Raw genomic sequence first — 14,801 nt, forward strand, 5'->3', positions numbered from 1 at the left:
GAGGCCCCGGCCGGCCAGGCGGCCCCCCGGCTGTGATTTGGGGACGCTGAGGGAGGCGGCCTGGGGTGCTGGGCGCCGGATACTGTTGATTCGGGCCCGCGTAGGTTTCATCGGACAATCGGCGGCGCCCCCTGCTCTCCCGGCCCCGGCGCCCGGACCTGGGGGTCCGCAAGGCTACTCCCGCTCGTTGGATGGCGGGCGTTTGGGGGTCCTAAGGTGCAGATGTGTGTGGTCACCAGGCCACCGATTTGTTTTTCTTTGTGGAGAGAAAGAAAGGGGTGGGGGTTATTTATCGGATCGGATTCTCCCATTTTTGTGTGTGAGAGATTCGTGTCTTGCAAGTCTCTAAGGAACGTAAAACTGTGTCTGGGTATCGTTAGAGAGAGGATTCCCAAGCCCTTCTTAATACCCAAACTCGAAGTGGGGTGAACCCCCTCCCCAACTTTCCCCTTAGTTTTCTTGCATATTTTCTTCTTGGCATAGTCTCCTTCCTGGGGAAGGATTTGGGGAGAGGAGAAGGGGACACAGTGTCTCAAGTTGCTTCCAAGCAATGCCTGTGTTTGGGTCTCCTTTGCCTTCCTTTCTATGATGTCCCTTCAATTTTTATTTTAATCATCCAGGGGACAAGGGCCCTGGCTCAGGGGTAGGCGATGGTGGTCGGGGAGTAAGAAGCACTGCCCGTGTGCCATGCTGGTTGGTAGTTTGTCTAATTTTTTTAACCTGCTGAAACTCTTGAACCTTCATATCCACTTTTCCCCCCACTTTGTTTATCTCCCCCCTCCCCCATGGGAGAAGCAGCAAAACGGAAAAGCCTCTCCATTTCTGAATGAAGCCTTTCTGCTCTCCTCTGGGAGGCTTTTTGGGGATTGGTGCTGGGACAATCTAGGCTCCCCCAGAGACCTTGAACCCCTGGGGTGTTGGGGAGGGCACTGGGGGTCTGGGCGGCTGGCACAGAGCAGTCGGGGTCCTGAAGGCCTTGCCCCTCCCCGCTCCCGTTTTCTGCAGACAGCCGGTGAGTGGGGAGAGACTGGGGGGTCATGTGCAGTATATTTATGTAAGACACCCAGACAGAGGGCATGGGTATTTATATAACCCGGCGTGGGTATTTATGTAATATAGGATGCGGGTATATTTATGTTCCTTTCCTAACCTGCGGGTTTCCTGGCTGCCATGTGTGGTCTCTGAATTGGTGTTGGTGGAAAATGGACCGGGGTGTGGGGGGGTTGCGTGCACACCTCCCCCCTGCCGCCCCCCGCAACAGGGCTCACTGTGCGTGCCTGCTTTTCTTTCTTCCCTTGGAGTGTACACACTCGGGAAGCTGGACGTGTGTGTACGTGGGGTGTGTGGCATGTGGGTTTCCTGCAAACGTGGACTGCGTTCCCCTGGCAGCATGGCACCTCAGCTGAGACAGGCCAAGCATGTGGGCAGTGGCCCTTGATTGAGAGCCCAGAGTTTGGCCAGCTTGGGTGGAGGTCCCTGCCTCATGGTTATTGGTGGAAGGCTGGTGAGCTCCTGGGGAGCCAGGTTGCTGGGGTTGGCCTGTCTCTCCTGGGCTCTGCCCACTGTCCCTGCAATCCATCTCCCTCCCAGGCTGGCCTGGTTGTTGGGGGCAGCACTTGGCACGGGCAAGGGGCTGATCTTCTGTGCCAGCACAGCTGCTCTGCAGTCTTCCTGTTTTGCCCGGTTCGTGAGTGAGACCACCAGGTGGGATGGCCGGAGCCCTGTCCTAGGTGAGGCTGCTACTGTCTACAGGGTGGTGTGGGGCAGGTGGCGTGGCCTCTGTGGGCCTGAGTACCCTGTCTGCGAAAGGAGTTCCCCCTTGCTAGTCCTTGATGCTGGTTCTCTTGTAATCACCCTTCCCCCTGCTTACTGCAGTCCCCGGTCCCCGTGCCCACGGCAGCACTGCCTCCAGGCCTTCAGTTTCCTACTCTGCTGACCAGGAACAGGGTGTCCAGACTTTTGCCCCAGGCCAGAGCAGAGGGGTCCCTCCTAGGGTGGCCCTGGCCCTGAGGAAGGAGAGAAGCTGCTCACATCAGAACTCCTCCTCCCACCCCTCGGGGGCTGGCCGCTAAAACCCTGGCTCAGTGCCCTCTGTTCTGTGAGGGCCCTCTTAGGAGACCCTCCTAGTCTTGAAGGACGCCAGCTCCAAACAGTTTATCCAAGAGGCTACGGGCCTCCATGTGAGGTTCCTGGTGTCATGACGTAGAGATGGGGAGGCGACTGGAAGGTGGGTGGTCTGGGGTGTTTCTTTCCTGTCTTCCCCCCAGTAGGGGATATGACCTTCTCCTGCAAGGCACGCTGGGCACCGGTGAGGTCTGGCCTCTGGGCAGGGGCAGTACTTGGGAAGACCAGGCCAGGCTGTGGGAGCCTGGGGATAGGAGTGGAGAGGCCCTGTCGTTTCAGAGGTGTAAGAGGGCCGATGCCCGTTGTGATCCTTTGAGAAGCTTCTATTGAGGGGTCCCTGAATGAGTATCCCCCAAAGACATGCTTGCTTGGCCGCTTCCTCTCTGGCCATACTGAAACCTGACCTCAGCCTCCCTTAGCTGTTCCCCAGGTATGTGGAGTGCAGGCTGTGGGCCACCTGACACCTGCAGAATGTGGTCTTCGAGAATGTGGGTCTTCGAGTTCCTGGTGGTTCTTCCTGGCCTTGGGCTGGACCCCTTTCCTGGCTCCCCGCTTCACTGACACTCGTGTTCCCGCTTCCTCTGCAGCAAGAGTGAGCCATGGAGCTACGCGTGGGGAACAAGTACCGCCTGGGACGGAAGATTGGGAGCGGGTCCTTCGGAGATATCTACTTGGGTAAGTGTTCCTGACTCCAGCTGGAGCCCCTGGGGCCAGCCTGTGGTACCAAGAGGAAGAAAGACCCCAGGATTTGGGGCTCTGAAGTTGGAATGTGGCTCCAGGGGCATGATTTGCCCTAGGGCCATTCCAGGTCAGGAAGGAAGCAGCAGGTAGTCAGTCGGGAGGCAGGCCAGGGGGCTCCTCCTCTCACAGGCCAGGCTGGGCACTGGAGGGTATTTTTAGCTCCAATTTCTGCGGGAGTCATGCAGTTCCTCTGTGCCTCAGTGTCCCGGGTCAGCTGGGTCCCCAGCTGGGTGTGGGAAAACCCAGGCGGGGTTCACATCCTTTGCCTTGCTTCCTGGGAGAAGGATACGGGTAGATAAAAGAGACCTGGGTTGCTGCTGGACCCCTAGCCAGGCCCCCTCTCTATGTCCTGGTCTCCTGGAACCCAGCCCTGGCAGGCTTTAGGATGACGCAGGCTCCCCTGTAACCTCGGGGGCGGGGTGGGGGGGGTCTCTTCATTAGGGATTTCTCTCTCTTTTTCTCTCCAGATGTGCTCCCTGTTGAAAGTATGAGTTTGCTGTGATGTTGCATTTTAAACAAGTCACTGACCTCTCAGTCCTCCCCTTGGCCTGGGAGAAATGAGGCTTGTGCCTTTCAGTGCCACTTTTGGGGGGCACGGTCATGAGTCCTGGCCCTTCCTTTGTGATTATCGGTCCAAATATTGGAAGGTATTTAGTGTTGGTGATTGTGGATTAGGGGCGGAGGCTTGGAGTTGCTGGAGTGAGGTAGCCAGCCCCTCTAGGATTTATCCTCATTCCTGTCCCTGCGCCCTCAGAAGCAGGTTAGACACATCTCTGTGCCTTGGTTACCCTCCTTGGAAAATGAAAATCAGCTCTGTCCAGTGCAGAGATCACTAAGTCTGTGTGCCGTGTCCATCAGTTCAGAACTTCGGGGTTTCTGTTACCCCATGGTTAGGGTCCCTTGGAGTGTGAAATGTGTTAAGGAAGCCTCAGTGGAGACAGGGTTGGAGACTGGGAGTTCCCTGAGCACTTCCTTGCAGGGTACTTTCTGCAGCCCCTAGAGATAGTACCAGATTCTTTGGCACATCAGGAAACTGAGGCACAGATGGTCAAGTTGGTCTCCCAAGACCAGTCTAGAAAACTGGCAGAAGCAGCCTGTATACCCACAGCCCTCCACATGGGTGAGAGCGTGGAAGACAGAACATGCTGAGGGAGATGTTAGACGTCTAGTTCTGCGTTCTAGACATGGCTTTGTGTGGCTGTGGGAAGGTCATGCGGCTCCTCTGTGCCTCAGTCTCCCCATCTGTAAAGTTTGTGATAATTCTGCCTGACTGATCAAGAATGGTTCCAAGGCACAGATGAAATGACAGATGGGAAAGTATTTTGTAAACTCTAAAGTGCCAGCCAGATGTGCAGTTCATTGCTGAGTGTTTAGTGGATGACCCTCCCCTGTGGACACCCGGGAGCTCAGAGGGAGGGAGAGTGTGCGGCGCAGCTGGTTCATAGGTTTTCTCTGCGACCCCAAGCTACTCCCGGGGAGGCAGGGGTTAGGTAGCATCTGCTAGTGGTCAGCACAGTGGGTATTCACTGAAGGCTAGTCAAGCAAACCAACGAAAAAATGGGGACTGTGACATGCACAGGCATGCACAGCAGCCTCTCAGCAGAATAGAAAAAGGCTGGGATGGCCAGGTGCGGTGGCTCACACTTGTAATACCAGCATTTTGGGAAGCCAAGGCAGACGGATTGCTTGAGTCCAGGTGTTCGAGACCAACCTGGGCAACATGGTGAGACCCCATCTCTACAAGAAAAATACAAAAATTAGCTGGGTGTGGTGGCACATGCGTGTAATCCCGGCTACTCGGGAGGCTAAGGTGGGAGAATCACCTGAACCGTGGAGGTTGAGGCTACGGTGAGCTGAGATTGCACCACTGCACTCCAGCCTGGGTATCAGAGTGAGACCATGTCTCAAAAAAAAAAAAGGGGCCAGGAGCTGTGGCTCACACCTGTAATCCCAGCACTTTGGGAGGCCAAGACGGGCAGATCATTTGAGGTCAGGAGTTCGAGACCAGCCTGGCCAACATGGTGAAACCCTGTCGCTACTAAAGATACAAAAATTAGCTTGGTGTGGTGGCACATGCCTGTAGCCCCAGTCTCTGCACTGGACAGAGCTGATTTTCATTTTCCAAGGAGGGTAACCAAGACACAGGTGTGCCTAGCCTGCTTCTGAGGGCGCAGGGACAGGAATGAGGATAAATCTTAGAGGGGCTGGCTCTGGGACTACAGGAGGCTGAGGCAGAAGAATGGCTTGAACCTGGGAGGCAGAGGTTGCAGTGATCTGAGATCGTGTCATTGCACTCCAGCATGAAAAAGAAGGAAAGAAAAAGGCTGAGATTTGGGAGTCAGTCCAGGTTCAGATCCCCAGTCTGTTCCTCATTTGTTGTGTGACCTGGAGTAAGTCACTGTATCATTCTGAGCCTCAGTCTTCACATAGAAATGAGTGTACCCAGCTCCTTACTGTTTGTGAAATTGGAGTGGGTGTAAAGGACCCTCATATTACTGAAGCTGTTGGGCTCAGCACTGAAGCCTGGAGCCACTGGCTGGAGGTCAAAGGGCATGGAGACAGCTCTTGGCACAGCCTTGTTCTTAGACGGTGCCCATCCCAGGTCCCGTCATGTCTTCTTGCAGACAGGAGACTGAGGCCCATGGCGGGTGGGTTGGGGGCAGCCCAAGATCACTCAGAAAATCCAGAATCTCGTGTGGTGGGACCTCCCTGGGGACGGGACTTCCTGTTTATCTGCATAGTCGTCTCATTCATTTTAAAAAACTAAGTCCAGATTTACTCCTCTTTGTAGTGGCTCTGGAGTAAGTTCAGCCTAGGTCTGGGTGCTGGTGCTCCCTTTTATGAGCTGTATGCACTTGGGCAGGTGATGACCTTGTCCATCCTCGGCTTCCCCATCTGCAAAATGGGGTCATGAGAAGTAATGAGGTCGTGGTGTGTAAAGTACCTGCGTGTGCTGGACCCAGCAGTAGGTGCTGTACGCTGTGCCCCCACCATTGCCCCACCATTGGAACTGTTTTCGAAGGGTCTGGGTCCTCTGGGTCTGAGTCTGGGGAAGTGAGTCAGACTCCTGACTCTCCCGTCTTCCCTGGTGCAAGGGCCTCAGGGGACCCTGCCCCGACTCACCATCCTGCCAGCACCCTCCTGGGCCCCTGTCTTGTTGGTTTGGGGACAGTGTGATTGTAGGGCGTCCCTGGCTAGCCTCGCCGGCTCCATTTATTCAACGCTCTGGCCACATTCTTATCCCCAGTGCCGTGCCAGGGCCTGACTCCAGATGGCCTCTGCAGGTGGGTCTGGATGCGTCCTCCAAGCCCTGCTTTCCAGGATCACCCGAGGGCCAGCACACTGTAGATGTGGCTTCTGCCCTTCCTCCCTTTGCATTATAAGGGGTCAGCCAAGAGAGTGGGACCTGCTTTGTTACGGCCCTGCTGTTGCCCATCCAGGGTCCAGAGGTGGCCAAATCTGGGCCCATTCTCTAGACTTGCATCCTGGGGAACTCTCTAGACCTCTTAGAGTCTCTGGTCCTCAGCTCTGAAAGGGGTGGAGAACAGTGTTCTCCACTGACAGGTGGTTCCAGGGGTGAGAGTTAATGCGGGGAATACTTCAGGTCTCTGATGGGTGGGAACTGAGGTTGTCGCCGCTGCTGCTGCTGCCACCGCCGCCGGGACGTTTGGGCTTCATCCCCTGTCCTCCAGTCTACCCAGGTCCCCAACTGTGTCCATGTGTCTGTGTAGGTGTCAAGTAGGCCCCCATGTGAGGCTGGCCATGCCTGTGGCCACTTGGAACTTGCCAAGTTCCCAGCCCCTCTAGGGCCAGCCAAGTCCAAGCCCTTTTCTGTGTCCAAGTTTGTTTTGGGAACTGGCAGTCCCCCCCACTGTGTCTAACTCGTGGGACATCTTCTGCTCCTGAAATCGGGCAGTTCTTCCAGCTTCTAGGCCTTCGCATGTGGGGCAGCCCTGCATCTATGCTCAGCTGGCTGCCAGACACAGCCTTTGCCAGGAAGCCTCACCTGGAGTTAGAGTGGAAAAAAGACACAGGGACTTTGGGGACTAAGACTGAAATTCTGGCTGTGCCCCAACCAGTTCTGTCAGACCTCAGGCCAGTTACCTAACCTCTCTGAACCTCAGCTTAGTGGTTGTAAGAATTAAGGGAGCTCAGAGAAAAGCCTGGCAGCTTCCTGATAGAATTTAGAGGCCACTAAGGAACTCATTGGCGGCAGGACCTGCTGCAGGGGGAGGCAGCTCCGGCAGGTTTCCAGCACTTGCGGGAGTCAGAGGCTTTGCCTAGCGGCTTGGATCCCTGTCCCTGGGACGTGTGTGGCATATGATCATTTGACCTTTGGTGTCTGTTTTTCCGCATGTCAAACAAATGCAAACAGTAGGCCGGGTGCAGTGGCTCGTGCCTGTAGTCTCAGCACTTTGGGAGACCAAGGCGGGCGGGTCATTTGAGGTCAGGAGTTTGAGACCAGCCTGGCCAACATGCAAAACCCCGTCTCTACTAATGATACGAAAATTAGCCAGGCGTGGTGGTGTCTGCCTGTAGTCCCAGCTACTCGGGAGGCTGAGGCATGAGAATTGCTTGAACCCAGGAGGCAGAAGTTGCAGTGAGCTGAGATCATGCCACTGCACTCCAGCCTGGGTGACAAAGTGAAGCTATGTCTCAAAAAAAAAAAAGAAAAAAGCAATACAAACAGTAGTACTCGAAGGGTGGGATAAGGGCTCGATGGGAGGAGGGCCCTGTCTACCCACTACCTCCCTGGCACCTCCCCAGCACCCCCCCAGCAACTCCCCAGCACCTCTCCTCCCTGCACACATCTGCCGAATCACCAAGTACTGCAGGCCCTGCCTCCAAAGTGTCACTCATTCTCTGCACCCTGCCTGGGCAGGGCCACTGTCAGCTCGTGCCTGGTCTCTATAGTGGCCTTCCTAGGCCTTCCACTACCCCTCTAGCCTCCTCCAGCCCTTTCTTATCCACCAGGTAGCCTCAACAGGGTGATTTTTGTCCCCCAGGAGACATACGCCAAGATCTGGAGAACTTTTGGTTGTTACAATTCAGGGGGAAGGGGGTGCCCTGGCATCTAGTGGGTAGGAGTCATGGGTGCTGTTAGGTGCCCTGCAGTGCCCAGGGCAGCCCCACAGCCAGGAGTTCTCCAGCTCCAGCATCAGGAGTGCCAAGGCTGAGAGATCCTGTGATTACACACCTGAACATGGCCCTTGGTGCTTCGGGCTGAAGGCCAGGATCTTAGCCGGCCATTCAAGACCAAATCTCTCCACTGCCCACCTCTTCCAGTGTGTTTTTCTGCCACTCCAGGGTTCCCGCTGCACCCACTCCTCTTGGGCCTCTGCCTGTGCTGTGACCTCTCTTGTCTGTCCAGTACAGTCCTGTTTGGGAGCCAGGAGCCCTTGCAGCCTGCCTTCCCGGAGGCTTTCCTTTCCTCCATAGCATGACTTACTCCCTCTTCCCCTCCTCCCACTGGCTGGACACCGGCTCATCCCTAGCCTAGGGGCTGCACTTCCCATCAAGCCGGACATCGCGGAGCATTGACTGTGTGTCAGGCACTCTCCTAAGCATGTTTGTCCCTCAGAACATCCTAATGAGCCAGATAGTGTCATTGGTTTACACATGAGGTTCCTGGGGCTCTGAGGGGTCAAGTGCCTTGTCTGAGGACCCCTGGCCAGGGGATGTCCGAGTCAGGATTTGGGCTCTAGCAGGTTAGCTCTGAAACTCACACTTCAACCGCTGCACTCTCCTGCCTCTCTGCTCATGGGGAAATGGAGCACCACCAGGGGACTCTAAGGAGCTCAGCGCCCCTCCCGTGCCATATTCTCACTGCCCCCTAGAAACCTGTGTGGCTCATCCCAGTGACGAGCATTGATGTGTCAAAAGCTCTTTACAGTTTGCAAAGTACTTTCTTTCCTATTGCTGGCTAGATTGAGTTATTCATTCTCTTTTTCTTTTTCTTTTATTAAAAATTCAAATACACACACAAAACTAAAAATCAAAACACAGAAATGTGTTAAGTGAAAGAAGCCAGTCACAAAAAGTGACATGTATGATTCTGTTTGATTCTATTTCTGTGAAATGTCCAGAAAAGACAAATCCATAGAGACAGAATGTAGATTAGTTGGGGGGCAGGGGATGGAGCGAGGAGATAGGGCCTGACCCCACTAAAGGCTACAGGTGTTTTCAGGGTGATGAAAATACAGCCCTCCTGGGCCAGACACGATGGCTCACGCCTGTGATTCCTGCACACTGGGAGGCTGAGGCAGGTGAATCACTTGAGCCCAGGAGTTGGAGACCAGCCTAGGCAAGATGGCAAACCCTGTCTCTACAAAAAGTATAAACATTAGCCGGGTGTGGTGGCTGGCGCCTGTAGTCCCAGCTACTCGGGAGGCTGAAGTGGGAGGCTTACTTGCACCCCAGAGGTTGAGGCTGCAGTGAGCTATGTTAGTGCCACTGCAGTCCAGCCTGGGTGACAGACTGAGACCCTGTCTCAAAAAGAAAATACAGCCCCCCACCCTCGGTACCTGTGGGGAATAGGTTCCAGGATCCCCCTCAGATACCAAAACCCTCTGATTCTCAAGTTCCTAGTATAAAAAACTATAGTATTTGTGTATAACCTATCCGCATCCTCTATATACTTTTTTTTTTTTGAGACGGAGTCTCGCTCTGTCGCCAGGCTGGAGTGCAGTTGTGTGATCTCGGCTTACTGCAACCTCCTCCTCCCAGTTTCAAGAGATTCTTCTGCCTCAGCCTCCTAAATAGCTGGAATTACAGACACTTGCCACCACGCCTGGCTAATTTTTGTATTTTTAGTAGAGATGGGGTTTCATCATGTTGGTCAGGCTGGTCTGGAGCTCCTTACCTCGTGATCCGCCTGCCTGGTCTCCCATAGTGGTGGGATTACAGGCGTGAGCCACTGCGCCCGGCCTTTTCCATATACTTTAAATCATCTCTAGATTATTTATAATACCTGATACAATGTAAATGCTATGTAAATAGTTATTGTACTGTATTTTTAATTTTTATATTATTTACCTATTTACTTTTGAGACATGGTCTTGCTCTGTCACCCAGGCTGGAATGTGGTGGCGTGATCATAGCTCACTGCAGCCTTGACTCCTAGGCTCAAGCAGTCCTCCCGCCTCGGCCTCCCAGGTAGCTGGGACCACAGGCATGTGCTACCATGCCTGGCTAACTTTTGTGTTTTTTGTAGAGATAGGGTCTCACTGTGTTGCTTAGGCTGGTCTTGAACTGCTGGACTCAAGTCATCCTCCTCAGCCTCTCAAAGTGCTAGGACTACAGATGTGGATCACTGCACCCAACCTATTTCTTTTTTTGTTTTTGAGACGAGCCTTGCACTGTTGCCCGGGCTGGAGTGCAGTGGTGCAATCTCAGCTCACTGCAAGCTCCGCCTCCTGAATTCTTGCCATTCTCCTGCCTCAACCTCTTAAGTGGCTGGGACTACAGGCGCCTGCCACCACGCCCGGCTAATTTTTTGTACTTTTAGTAGAGACGGGGTTTCACCATGTTAGTCAGAATGGTCTAGATCTCCTGACCTCGTGATCCACCCGCCTCAGCCTCCCAAAGTGCTGGGATTACAGGCGTGAGCCACCGCGCCCGGGCCAACCTATTTCTTATTGTTGTATTGTTATTTTTTCCCCCACGTATTTTTGATCTATGGTTGAATCGGCAGATGGGGAACCCACGGCAGATGCTGATACGAAGGGCTGACTGTGTTCTAAAATTGATTGTGGTAATGGCTGCGCAAGCTTGTGAATATACTAAAAACAGTGAGTCGCACACTTTGAGTGAGTCAATTGAAGAGTTATCTGAATTACATCTCAATAAAGGTGTTGAAAGAAATTGCAACTTATAACACAGTATCCAGTGAAGCGTCCCCCCTTCTTCCTCCCTGACCCACTTAGCCCTGTACAGTCATGTTTCTGTTCAGTGTTTCTTTATGTAGCTAGAGCCAAACACAGATACTTAGTTCCCCACCTTTTTAAAGACAACTGAAATGAGAGCGTGGAATATACACTGTTCTGTGCTTTGCTTTTTCACTTCCTGTATCTTGGAGATCTTTCTACGTCTGTGCAGAGAGAGCTTCCTCATTCTTTTTCCATTGTATTCTGTTTTGTGGATGGGTTATTCTTTATTTAATCAGCACCCGCCCACCCCCCCTTCCCCCCATGAGGGACATTTGGGTTGTTTCCAAGCTTCTGCTGTTGCAAACAGCCTGCAGCCGACAGCCTTGTCCCCGCCTTGTTTTGCACCATGCTAGGATGTCGGGTAAACTCCCAGAAGCGGGGTTGCTGGTCAGGGCTGGGTGGTGTCAAATCCCCCTCCAGTGGCAACTCAGCAGTTCACTCCTGGAACACCTGAGAGGAGTGCTCAGCCACCCCACAGTCTTGCCGACAGACGAGTGTGTTATCTCATGAGACCTTTGACAATCCTAGGTGAAACGTGGTCTTTCACGATCATATTAATTTGCATTTCTCTTACAAGGAGGTTGGGCATCTTTCCCTATGAGTAAGGCTTTTCTATTAATGATTTCTTTCTCTGTGAAGTGTGTGTTCAAATTCTTTGGCCTATTTTCTGTTGAGTCTCTTTCCGACTGATTTGTAGGAGCTCATTACATATTAGCTCTTCGCCTGTGATAAGAATTGCAAGTGAGTATGTTTCTTACCACTTTATTTCTGGTGTTTTTGCCATGCAGAAGGGATTCTTTTTTCTTTTTTTGGAGAGGAAGGAGCTTTTTTTTTCTTTTTCTTTTTCTTTTTCTTTCTTTTTTTTTTAATGGCTTCAGGACTTTGAATCAGGGATGAAAATAAGAGCCTTGCCTAACCCCGAGGCCATAACGCAATTCTTCCTTCTTCTAACATTTCATTGTTATTTCCTATTAAACGCTGAGTGGATACAAAGAATACATATAGAATACCTGCATGGCATAAGGTATCCCTCCCTCTGACATTTCATCTTTTCCTTTTTTTCATGTTTAAGTCTGTATTGTCTTGTTGCCTGCTTTGATACGGAAACGAGTAGAGCTGTGCTCACACTCTTCTTTCTTTTTTTTTTCTTTTTTTTTGTTGAGACGGAGTCTCACTCTGTCGCCCCAGGCTGGAGTGCAGTGGCACCATCCCGGCTCACTGCAAGCTCTGCCTCCCCAGTTCATACCATTCTCCTGCCTCAGCTTCCCAAGTAGCCGGGGCTACAGGCGCCCACCACCACGCCCAGCTGATTTTTTGTGTTTTTAGTAGAGATGGGGTTTCACTGTGTTAACCAGGATGGTCTCAATCTCCTGAACTTGTGATCCGTCCGCCTCGGCGTCCCAAAGTGCCGGGATTACAGGCATGAGCCACCATGCCTGGCCTCGGGTAGAATGTTTTCAAGGTAGGTGCGCTTGTGTCATAGTGTGTATCGGTGCTTTATTCTTCTTTATTGCTGAATAACATTCCACCACATGGAGTCACCGCATTCTGTTCATCCTTTCATCTATGACAGATGTTCGTTGTTTTCACCCTCTGGCTGCTGTGAGGAGTGCACCCCTGGGACTGGGGTCCTTGTGTGAAGCAGGCATCCTTTCCTCTTCACTGCCGCCTGGGATTCCCGGGTGCCCGCACCACTGTTCCCATTCTGCTGCTGCCAGGCACTTGGTCTGTTTGTTCCTGTATCCATCCTTGTCCTGCCCCCCCGGTGCACACATGTTTCTGAAGGACGTACACTCAGGACTGGGGTTGCTTGGGCGAGCGTTTGTTTATGTTCAGCTTCACTCAAGAGGTGCACAGGGGCTGTGCCAACTCACACCCCCGCCTTTATTTCTTACATGCAAACATTTCCTCTACTTGAGATTTCTCCTGGTTGTGGTGTGAGCCATGGTGTCTTTTCTCAGATCGCCGACCGGTTGTTCCAGGGGCATTATTAGTGAATAGTCTTGTCTTTTCCTCTGATGTGAGGTCCTGCTTTTCTTCTGTCTTGAACTCCTCCTGGGGCTGTGTCCCTGGGGGTTGTTCTGGCCTGTTTGTGTGCAACAGTGTCCTACTCCTGCTACTGCGCTTGCTGCTGGCCCCAAGAAGGAGACACCCTGTCACCCAGCCTAGCCCCAGCCCTTCATCTCATCCACCCCATACAGCTAGGGAAACTGAGGCAAGGTGCACTTTGGGTTTGGTCTTTCTTGTGACTTCTTGAGTTGGGCTGTGGGCCCAGGCAGAGAGCGGGACCTTAGTGTGTATGAGGGTATTTTCTTAGAGCCCCTTAAGAAGCCAGGAGTGCATTGGGGGAGAGGCGGAGGTGCAGGCAGGACCTCTGACCTAGGCTGGAGCCCAGCAGAGCCGGGGTTGACGCTCAAGGCCGCCGTTTACAGGTCATGTGACCTTGAGCTGGGTCTCAGTTTTCTCATCTCTACAACTAGGGAGTGAGAATCGAATGAGGCACTGGATTAGAATGTGCGGGGCTGCCTCTGAAGGCACCAGCGTTGACCGGGGGGGTTGCTGTGGCTGTCCCGTCTTCATTCTGCAGGCCAGGGTGGTCCTGGTTTGTTCTGGTGTGTTCGGCAGCCCAGCCCCATTGGGCCCCTTCTCTGCACGTGCCACCACCTCAAACCTACAGACCCCGCTGCCCAAATTAGCTCCAGGACTCAGTCCCCTCCCTTAGGTGGTCTGTGAGCCTTTTGCATCCCTGCCCCTTGCCCCACTCACATTGGGCCTTCTTGTTGCCCCAACCTGTGGCCCTGGGTAGCTCTTGTGTGTCACATCTGTCCTTCACAGCGCTGACCTTCTTTCCCCTCAGGAAACCTTTGCCTGGGCTCCTTTGCCCGCTTCCCAGCCTCCCCCAAGAGCTCCTCCAGGACAGATGGCCCCGGGCCCAGCGCACGCCAGATCTCAGAAATGCTTAGTGGGGTGCCTGGGACTGCCTGGCCTTTGAGGGTGACCCTGGTCCCTTGCCTCCCCACCCCGGGCAGGTGCCAACATCGCCTCTGGTGAGGAAGTCGCCATCAAGTTGGAGTGTGTGAAGACGAAGCACCCCCAGCTGCACATTGAGAGCAAGTTCTACAAGATGATGCAGGGCGGCGGTGAGCACAGGGTGGGCGGCAGCGGGCGCCGGGGTGGGGGTTGGTGGCCATGAGTGCAGGGCGGGCTGGGCGTGGCTGGCTGCCTCTGACCCCTGACAGAGGCCCTCCGCTTGACCCCCAGTGGGGATCCCTTCCATCAAGTGGTGCGGAGCTGAGGGCGACTACAACGTGATGGTCATGGAGCTGCTGGGGCCCAGCCTCGAGGACCTGTTCAACTTCTGTTCCCGCAAGTTCAGCCTCAAGACGGTGCTGCTCCTGGCCGACCAGATGGTGAGTCCCCATCCCCTCCATCCCCAGCCGGATGCCTGTGGGCCCAGGATACCAGCCCTACCTCCTGCCCCCAGAGGATGCCAGAGGATGGGCCTGCGCCAGGAGACCTTGGCCACTGGCTATAGAATTCTAGGTGTTTATTAATTTTATTTATTTTTTGAGGCAAAGTCTCACTGTGTCGCCCAGGCTGAAGCGCAGTGGTGCCATCTCAGCTCATTGCAACATCCGCTTCCTAGGTTCAAGCAATGCTCATGCTTCAGCCTCATGAGTAGCTGGGATTATAGGCCTTTGCCACCACGCTGGGCTAATTTTTATATTTTTAGTAGAGACAGAGTTTGACCAAGTGATCCACCCATCTTGGCCTCCCCAGGTGCTGGGATTACAGGCGTGAGCCACCGCGCCCAGCCAAGGTGTTTATTTAAAATGTGGATTTCAGGCCCAACTCCAGACCTGCCAAGTCAGGTTCCTGGGGTAGGGCCTGGGACTCTGCCTGGGGTAGTTTTATTTATTTATTTCAAAAATATTGTTTAATTATAAGAAATAGCTGGGCGCGGTGGCTCAAGCCTGTAATCCCAGCACTTTGGGAGGCCGAGACGGG

The 14,801-nt window shown here is 53.6% G+C and overlaps 1 protein-coding gene across 3 annotated transcripts in view; it reads left to right on the top strand.

The window, feature by feature from the left end:
- The window catches only part of LOC105527785 (casein kinase I isoform epsilon), a 60,427-nt gene that overhangs the window by 32,838 nt on the left and 12,788 nt on the right, over positions 1-14,801 (top strand). For 2 of the 3 annotated variants that reach the window (XM_011964231.1, XM_011964230.1), the window contains exons 2-4: positions 2,712-2,799; positions 13,823-13,933; positions 14,055-14,203. In XM_011964231.1, coding sequence (XP_011819621.1) covers positions 2,724-2,799; positions 13,823-13,933; positions 14,055-14,203 — 336 coding nt within the window. In that variant the 5' untranslated portion in view covers positions 2,712-2,723. Of the gene's footprint in view, positions 225-2,711; positions 2,800-13,822; positions 13,934-14,054; positions 14,204-14,801 lie in introns of all 3 variants that reach the window. The other variant, XM_011964232.1, reaches the window with a different exon arrangement.

The sequence above is a fragment of the Colobus angolensis genome, unplaced genomic scaffold (genome assembly GCF_000951035.1).
Source record: "Colobus angolensis palliatus isolate OR3802 unplaced genomic scaffold, Cang.pa_1.0 Scaffold65, whole genome shotgun sequence".
Classification (NCBI taxonomy): domain Eukaryota; kingdom Metazoa; phylum Chordata; class Mammalia; order Primates; family Cercopithecidae; genus Colobus; species Colobus angolensis.